The sequence below is a fragment of the Tursiops truncatus genome, chromosome 18 (assembly GCF_011762595.2).
Source record: "Tursiops truncatus isolate mTurTru1 chromosome 18, mTurTru1.mat.Y, whole genome shotgun sequence".
NCBI classification, from domain to species: Eukaryota; Metazoa; Chordata; class Mammalia; order Artiodactyla; family Delphinidae; genus Tursiops; species Tursiops truncatus.
In genome coordinates this window covers 72,818,428-72,827,764 of record NC_047051.1, presented here as the reverse complement: position 1 = coordinate 72,827,764, position 9,337 = coordinate 72,818,428, and the positions used below count along the sequence as shown (strand labels likewise).

Genomic DNA, 9,337 nt, shown 5'->3' with positions numbered 1-9,337 from the left:
GCCCTCCCCGCACACAAAGGCCCGCGCGCATCCGGCGCCCGCGGCGAGCACCGAGCCCCTCCTGCCTGCTCCGCGGGCTGGGAGCCGCGAGGACTGTGGAGGCTCCTGTGCGCCCGGAGACGCCCCTCGCCGCCCGCGCACCGCGCTCCGCGCTCCGGGACATGGAACCGCGCCGAAGCGGCGCCCGCGCGCTCGGGCCGCTGCCCGCCCCCCTGGATCTATAGTGCGAGGCGGCCCGCCGCCTCCGCCGAGCCGTCTCTTGGCCTTTGTGTCCCGGCCGAGCGCCCTCCCTGACGCCCCGCGCCCGGCACCCTGGAGCCGCACGGGAGCCGGCTGTCCGAGCTGCGTCCGGCGCGGCGACCCGGAGCCCCGAGCCCGCCGCGCCGCCGCGCCCCTCGCGTGCGCTCCCGCCCCGCGCTCTGAGGGCCCCGAGGGGAGCGCCACCGGCCTCGGCGCCCGCTGGAGCTGCTCGGCGCGCCCCGGAACTGCCTGCAGTCTCTCCCTTGTCTGCCCAGAGGATTGGGGCTCCCGGCCCGCACCTTGTCCCTCCGACGCCAGGAGTGCGCGGAGCTGGGAGCGGCTTGGCCATGGCCGTGAGGAGGGACTCCGTGTGGAAGTACTGCTGGGGAGTTTTGATGGTTTTATGCAGAACTGCGATTTCCAGATCGATAGTTTTAGAGCCCATCTATTGGAATTCCTCGAACTCCAAGTAAGTCGCGTCCACGACCCCCCTCGATCGCCGCCCCGAGGTCCGCCGCGTCGCGCTGTCCCGGCGGGAGGAAGGGTCGGGCTGCGGAGCCTCGGAGCCTGTTTCTGGACCCTCGATTCCTCGCGCCCCCGGGTCCCCCACCACATTTTACTTCGTGGAGACTCCGCTCGGCCTTCCAGCCGGAGCGCCGGCCCTAAGGGGCGCTCTCCTCGTCCTCCTTCCCCCTGGGAGCTCCCCGGCGCTAAAAAAAAAAAAAAAAAAAAAAGGCCCTGTTGACTCGGGTGTCGCGTCCGGGAAGGTGTCCGATGGCGAGGCCTGACCCTCACTTCCTCCAGAGGACGGGAAGCCGGGCCACCAACAGGCTGAGCGGCACGCAGGGGCTGGCGGGCTCCGGAGAGGCAGGGATGCTGCGCTCCTGAGGAGCGGCGGAGCGCGGGCCGGGGGCAGTGAAGCGCACCGCGGAGAAGGGAGCCTGTGCTCCCTGGCACGCCCGGAGCTCGCGCGCCTGGGCGCCGCGCCGCCTGCCCGGGGGGTGCGCGGGGAGCTCGCTTGCTCGGGACAACTCGGGCAGCGGGCCCTTTTCTCCTCGCCCGAGAGACGGGCCTTAGGCTGCTCCCAGGGAACCCTCTGCACGTCGGCCTCTCCCTTTGCTTCTGAACCGATGGCCCCGAATTCTGTGGTCCCGACAGCTAACTTGATTTTTTTAGGGACGCTGTCTGCAAAAGCTTAATTAAGGCCCTGCCCAGTCGACGCAGCTCCTGAAGCCTTCGCGCTTGGGGAGCCTGGGCGGGAATGGGATCCTTGGATCCGACTTGCTTTTATCAAACAGTGCAGCCGGGAGAAAGCCAGGCCTTGGGGAGGTTTTCAGTCCGAGCAACCAGAGTACATTTAGAATTTAGAAGAGGCGATCCATCCATAAATATGTATGGCCGTGACTCGTAGTCGTCTGTGCGTTCAGGGTTGCATATTACCTCATTCTGGGGATACATTTCGAATCCTAGCCAAAAATGTTTTACAGAATCATGGAATTTTAACCTTGGGAAGCTTGGGGAAAGTATGAAGACACTGGCTGTTCATACTTTGTCAGAAGCAAAGTCAATGACCTATTTGAAGTTGAGTAAATCGGCCATGGATTTAGAAATAAAGGGATGGGGGATCGATTTAAAGATCACATCGTAATTAAATAATTACATCCACTCTTAAGAGTGGTCAGTTTCAGATTCACCAACATGTTAACCAAGAATTCCCTATTAAAGGGCGAAAGACGTCACCGCTGTAAATTGGATGAAACAGAGATTCTTGCAGGATGCTGGTTGGCGCTTCCCAACACTGCTCCTGTGTAGAAGTTACTTAATGCAGCCTCCTTCCCTGGAGCCTGATCTTGGATGGACTTCTTTTTTCTCCCTGGGTGTAAGATCATCGTAATTGCTGAGAAAGCCGCGGCAGTGACGGCTCTCGTCCACCACCGCAGCGTGAGGCGACGGGTGGTGCGGGAAAGCGCGGGGCTGGGACCTGCGGCCTGGGAGCCGGGCCGGGAGCCGGAGGAGCCGCCGGCTTCGCTTTCTGCCTCCAGGGGTCACTCTTTCCTGCGCGATGCTCGCCGCGCCGGCCGCGCCTCTGCCCCCCAGGCCTCCTGATCTGCCCCGCTTGGCGCTTTCGCTCGCCGGCCGTCTTCGGGAGCCGGTTTTTGGTTTGGCGTTTCCCTCCCCGCCCCCCAACAGGATTTAATTTTTACATTTCTATCTTGTTTAAAGAAATTCCCATTAATCCCTTCAGCGTTCGGCTCAGTAGACGTTATCTGGTTTGTAGGATCACAAATACCTACTTGAGAAAAAAAAAAAAAGGTAGAGCAGTCATTATTTCAGCCTAAGGTTTCGACACGAATGTCTTCTTTCCCTCGTGCGCTGGGGGAAGGGAGTGACTTATATTTCCTCACTGATATTTACTCACTAGCCTCCTGTGAGAGTCGGGCTGTTTTTCTGAGCTGTGGCCACTGATTTAGACCGTCCTGGAGGCCTGCTTTTGGAGAAGCCTCCCTCCCCGTACAGACGATGTTGCTGTTGGCGTGATTGCTCCTGCCCTCAAGAGTAGAATTTCTTTTAAAATTCGCACGTAATGGCTGGCCTAGAGGAAGGGATCATTTGTCCCCTGGAAAAGGTCTGCTTAACAAAGTTATGCAGCTGAATGCTAGCTTGAAATATCAGAAAGATTTCTTCCTGGAGGAATGATATGAAAGAGCCTTTTCTAAGTTTGAGAATGAATTAAAAAAACCCAGAAAACCCCGGTGCCCAGGAGTTGCCTATTTGTTGGGGAAGTCTCATGTTTATTTCCAGGGAAAAGTTTCCGTCAGTAAATGGGATGTGGCAGGAAGGTAATCAAAGGCATTGAAGTTGCACATCAGTTCCTCGGGACTGTGGAACAATTCATTTGTAATGAAGCAGCCATCAGTAATTAGATTTGTTTCATTCCGAGGTCAGCTTTTTTAGCAGGTGGTGGACAGAGGGAGCGTGCAGCAGCTGTTTGGATACAGGGTCCAGAAAATCCTTTGTAAATTCACCGTCTCCATAACTACTTTAATCACACTGTCTGCCTCTCCCACCCCCGAGAGTTTTTGCAGTAGTGGGAAGAAGTTCCAAATACTGAAACGGTAATCACTGCACCCATAGGTTCTGGAAGAGTTGTGTCAGTTGTAGCCATTCAGGTTGTGTAGTTTGTTGGTTTTTTTCTGTTTTTTGGTTCTTTTTTTTTAACTCTGGAGAGAAAAGCAAAGCCTGGCTTAGCATTTCAGTAGAACAATTTTTTTCCAGCACGATGTTTTTGCCAAAGTAAAATGGTTGGCTCTTTTTTAAAAAAGTATTGGTATGGTATTCTAGAGTGAGTTACACTGACTTTGTTGAAAATTTCAGCAGAGCATTCATTTCTTACGTCTAGGGGTGCGATTCCCTAGGCACCATATACTAGTTAACCAAGCGTTTTGCTTTTCCCAGGTCATTTTCCCCTACATAATGGTGAATTCCTGGTATTGATTGCCTTGATACAAAAGAATGGCTGGATAATATCCAGATAACCTATAATACATGGGCTCCACCACAGTCAGGCTCTGAATAAATACGGATCTGTCAGAGATTGATAAAATAAACTACAATGGATAGTGCTGTTTAAACAGTCCATTCAGTACCATATATAAGCCAGCCTGCCTTCCATTGTGTCTGAAATTCTTATTTTTGTAGGTAAACAAATGCACATTCAGCACGGATTGAATAGCTCCTTGAACTGTGCTCCCCAGTTTGCGTTTGGGTTAATCTTGTCGGTTTTAATATAGAGAGGAAAAAAAGCCCAAAGCACCAAGGGGTGGAATTGTTAGTGCTTTCACATCTACATTCCTCACATTTTGTCAGGATGATAAACTGTAGGCAATGGACTGTCGCTGTTCCACGGGACGACTGAGAAGGGAGAGCACAAAGACGGGGCTGCCGCGAGGTCGCACAACATGTTTGGGAGCCGTCTTTTCAGATGAGGACAGAATTTATTTGGGAATCGTGTGTCCAGGGACTGTACTTTGTAACCTCAGCAATTACAGCTTCGAGCCTCAGAAACGGGAGCTGGAGGTTAAGATGATTCTGTTAAGCACTTGCTTCTAAATCTTTCACAAAGCGGAGCTCTTGACACTTGTCCCAGGATGCAAAGAAATGCAAATGACTCCAGCATTCCGAAGTGTCCCTGACTCCCAGGCTGAAGCAGGGAGACAGGTAAATTAGCTATCAAGCCCCAGACCAGCTGAGAACTGCCGATGGGCATGGTTTCTCCATACATAGTCAGCTGGAGAGTAAATGGTATGTTTAGAATAATTATCGGTAAACCCTCTTATCTGGAAATTTACAGAGAGGAATCCTCTGGTCGGTGGGTCAGCGTGATAATTACCCGCAGAGGGGCATCGCTACCTGGCCTTGCACTGAAATGCTTCAGGTAGCGCCGGGGAGGTTGAGGGTGACACCCACCATCTGGCAACTGTTCCCAGCGAGGTCACCTAATGGGAAATGATTTGAGATCCCAGCATGACTGCAGTGACGCGTCACAGGAATAGGAGTGGCGGGGGAAGGAAATACAGACTGGAGACCCTCTTCAGAAAAGAAAAAAAAAATCTAAGAAGGACATTACTTGAGCATTTCATGAAAACTTTATTCTTAAATTCTCCCACTGCAAATTAGACGAAAAGAAGGAGGGCTCTTGTAAGGAAAATAATCATTGAAATGATACTCGGGCCCACCCAATCTCCGCCTTCGCTGGCTGCTGACCTAAAGAGCCTGTTTTCAGGTCATTTATCATATATCTACATAGATTTGCTTATGAGCTCGCCCTTTGTGTGGTGGAGTAGAGCCTTAAATAGGAGTGTTCAACTGTTTAAAATATTTAGGTTAAAATATGCAGAACCCATAGAACTAGAAGCTTCTAGTCGGGAATTAGTTCTTTCAGGGAAGAGCTGCCCCCCATCCCAGTTTTTATTTATTTATTTATTTATTTTTTATTTTTTTTGTGGGGGGGGGAGGAATTAGAATGAGGCTGGGAGAAGGGTAGAAGAAAAGCAAAGAGGGAAGGGTAGGGTATGGGACAGGGTTCCGAACAGCTTGGAAAAACTCCTGTGGCTTCATTGTCTCTCTAAAGCCAAAGAACACAAAGACATAAGCAATTCAGCCCTTCTCCCATGATGGAAAATGTAAACCGTGGACATGGCTCTCCTGTTTGACTTGTTTAATTCTCATTTTAAATTCAGTACTATACGAGCCGTGTGAACTCTGAAGATTTCTTTAGTAATCCATTTTGTAGTTCCGAATCAAAAACAAAGTGAAAGGGTCTGACACAATTTGCTTTTATTTTTAGGCAAATCAACCCTGGTCATAGTTAATAAGGGGATTACAACCCAGACTGGGTCTTTACAGATGTAATGTAAATCAAGGGCAGAGTATAAAGAAACTGATCCCTTTTGATTGAAGTATGGTAAAAAGGCATAGAGAAACTAGCAGCGGTAATCTGATTGTATGGCAATAAAACCACCATTTTCTGTCTTTCAGATAAAAATAATGTGGTAAATCCATGCAGTTCATAAGATGTAAAGGCAGATAAAGGGTGAAGCCATGGCAACATATAGATTAGCTGGATGTCGGCAATGACATGTCTCTGAAAAGGGTGTAGAAAGGAAGGCCCTTGCTCCAGGCTGTTGGCTATTATGTGTGAGCCACACAGACTTGGAAACTCGGATTAGAAAGTATGAAAGCCCCACTTGTGGCCTGGGACGGTTGAAGCCGGGAAGAAAAGATGCTCAGTTCTTGCTCATTGGTGGCGGATAATATGGCAAAGGTAGATTCCATTGACTGCCTTTTCCAGAGATTGAGATTGGGGGCTGATTAAAAACTTCAGATCACTGCAGTTAGTTCAGGCCTGCAAGGTTTTCCTTTTTAGCTCCTGGCCTAACAGTGGCGGCCGTTCTGTAGGATTAGCTGCAGTTGGCGGTGCTCGCCTTCATCTCTTTAGGCTCCAGGCAGGGACCTGCTGGGAAGGAACAGAGCCCAGAGGGGCTAGGTAGGCCCAGAGGGATCCGAAAAGGAAACACAGACCTTTTGATTTCAGCCATCTTTCAGCCCCAGAGAAGCCGAGGTAAACATTATACATTGTCCCCCTCCCTCTTCCAGAGAGCTCTCCTCTGAGTTTTGTCTCTCCCACCCTGGAAAAAAACATATAATAAAACAAATAACAGGGGGAATTGAGTTGTCATTCAAATCGGTAGTAATCCAGTATGCCCAAACCAACGGGCCCAATGGAGATGGTGTTTCACTCCTGTGAGTTGAGCTGAATGGGACAGGCCCCCTTCGTGTAAACGATAGGATTATAAAAGTGTGAGTGTTGCCAGCTTGAAAGTTAAAAACAGCAGAAGCTCACCAGGCTGTTGAATCTTATTGCCCCCTGTCCTGAACAACTTTGTAAATGAGCTGGGCTTTTGTTTTGGCCGTCCACACTTTCCATTTTAGTCGTTACCCCAAATCAGCCATTGAAGCTGTGATTGGGGGGCAGAGTGGCATCGCAGTTGCGTCAAGCCGGAAAGGAGATTTGTGCTTTATTGCCCCCTATTTGGGGCCTTAGAAAAGTCCCAGCATTTCTTTAGGAAAGTCTGAACTCTTAAGACGCTGACAATACTGAAAGCTTACAATACTGAAAGCTTACAAGTGTCTGTCTTGCTGGCGTGGATGGAGGGGATTCAGGGCTGGTCTCTGAACATGGGAACTTTCTAGAGGAACACATTCTATGTCTGAAGATCTTCACTATATCCTAAACGTTCTATTTCAGACCCATTTCGTGGATTTTGTTGCTAATTCTCAGAGAGCTGACTCAACTGTTTGGAGCTATGGATTTATTGCATTTGTTGCCTATTTTTCTGGTCATCACTGTGTCGCTTTCACCATTTAAAAACATTTAAAACATTGCACAGAGACCTGCCCTACCCAGTGCCAGCTACTTTACCTTCCTTTCTAATTTAATTCAGAAAACATATCAAAAGATCCAGTGCATTTGTCCAGATTCATCAAAGAGAACGGACACTCCCTAATTTACAAGCTGGTCACATCCCAGCACCTTGCATTCTACATCTGACAATGATTGCTGATGGTCCATTCAGCCAAAGTATTTGCTTGTTAGCAGGGAACAGAGCATGATAAATGTCCAGCAAGCTTGCGGCCTCCTTCCGCCTTTCAGATGCAGACTGGTGCATATTTATGGTAGGCAAAGGACAAAAGGAGGGGCTGAATTGCCCTGGCCTCCAGCTTTCTATGAGGAACAGGGTTAAAATGATTAAAGAAATGATATAGGAAAGTCCTGCCACTTGTTTACAAACCAGCGTCCAACACGTAGCTTTGCGTTTTACCTGCAAGAGCCTATTGCAGGAGCATTAGGGATAAGGATGGTTGGATCCGGCGACCCAGTGAAAAGAGTAGGTGATAAATTATGAAATGTTTTCCATGCACACTGAATGCCAGGTGCACCAATTTCTGTGGCTCCTGCAGAGAATCAGCAGAGGCTCTTTATTTCCCTTTTGATGTATAGATATCAAATATGTAATTCTAGTCCAAAGCATTCTGTGGCTTTGGACACAGACATGCTGTTTTCAAATGAAAAACCATAGTAGGAGACAGCTCCATTGAAGGGAAACAAGTTGTTTCTGCTCTTAGTAATCCTCCAAACAAAATATGAAGAAAAAATTGGCAGTAGTGAAGTGTTAATAGTTTGCTGTTTCCATTCTCGAGAGCATGGGTAGGTAAACGTTCTAACTACTCAGTGGTGGGCAAGCATTCAGAAGGCTACGCATGAACTGTGCTTTGAAAACTTCATTTTCTTCATGTTTTCTATATGAAACTCTTAAACAATCCAGTTCATTTTCTCAATTCACGTTTGGTTGCATCCAGTTTTAATTACAGTCCTTGGATCCTTCTACCAGTACTTGTTGGTTAAGCCTCTCTTGCCTCTGAGGTGTTACTCTGTGCTTTTCACATACTGATGACTCCCGTATCCCGCCAGAGTAGTGATGAGTGCTACCCACATATCCCTGTGCACATCAGAAGCTCTGACCTGCGGAGCCAGTGTCTGAAATGCCACCTTCCAGCCTCTCTGCAGCCTCTCGTGTTCCAGCTGAGGAACCCGAGGTCCAGCGTGACACCACCACCTGCTGAAATGCTTCTGAACTCGGTCCTTGCTTTTTCCCCCTGTTAAGGTGGCTCACTGTGGTCTGAAACGTTTGTCCTGAATGAGAACTGTCTGATGAGTGAGTGGGGCTGAGCCAGTTACGTTCAAGTCCCGCTCAGAATGCATCTACCTGCAGAAGGAGTTAGAAAATGCCAGTTTTCACTTAGCTTACCAGAACTATATTTGGGGTACATTTTAGATAAAAACAGACTCTCCTAAGCCCTGCATCCCCCTTTGTCTATGGGAAAATGGATCTTCATGAGAATGGACTGTCCTTAAAGTTCACGATTTCCCTGAAATGACTGCTCTCTCTTTATGGTGTAGATCAAACATAACTTCTTTAAATCTTTTCTCTGTAATCCCACAGCACTTTAGTTAAATACCGAGGGCACTGGAGGAACATAGTACATGGCGCTGTCATGATTCGTATGCAAGTCTTAATCCCCTTCGCCACCCTGCCTATCCCTAAGAGGCAGGCACCAGAATGCTTTCATGTCATCAGTCTCTGCCGGCGAGCATTGACATCCAATGAGTATTAGTCGGAAGAGCAGACACAGCCCAGATGTCTGTTTCTGGCCGCTCCCATTAACAAATCACCTGCTACTGGAGATCTACCTCCAGCCCCGCGGCTCTAGAACTTTAGGGCATCAGAATCACTTGTTAAAACAGGCTTGCCGGCCGCCCCCAGAGATCCAGATTCCTGAGGTCTGGGTGGGACTTGAAATTCACATTTCTAACAGGCTCTCAGCTGGTGCTGCTCTGAGACCACACCTTGAGAACTGTTGCCCTGGATGGAATTCGTTGGGGTAACAACTTTTTTTGGGTAACAACTCAAGATTAGATGATCATCCTCTTAAAGGCTGTTGTGGATCCCTGAAGAAATCCGTGGCCCTTGCCTCC

At 49.1% G+C, this 9,337-nt stretch overlaps 1 protein-coding gene across 1 annotated transcript in view; it reads left to right on the top strand.

Moving 5' to 3' along the window:
• The first annotated feature begins 228 nt into the window (after positions 1–228).
• EFNB2 (ephrin B2) overlaps positions 229–9,337 on the top strand; it is a 43,411-nt gene continuing 34,302 nt past the window's right edge. The window contains exon 1 of the mRNA XM_004313156.4: positions 229–709. Within this exon, the coding sequence (XP_004313204.1) occupies positions 588–709 (122 nt within the window). The 5' untranslated portion in view covers positions 229–587. The remainder of the gene's footprint in view (positions 710–9,337) is intronic.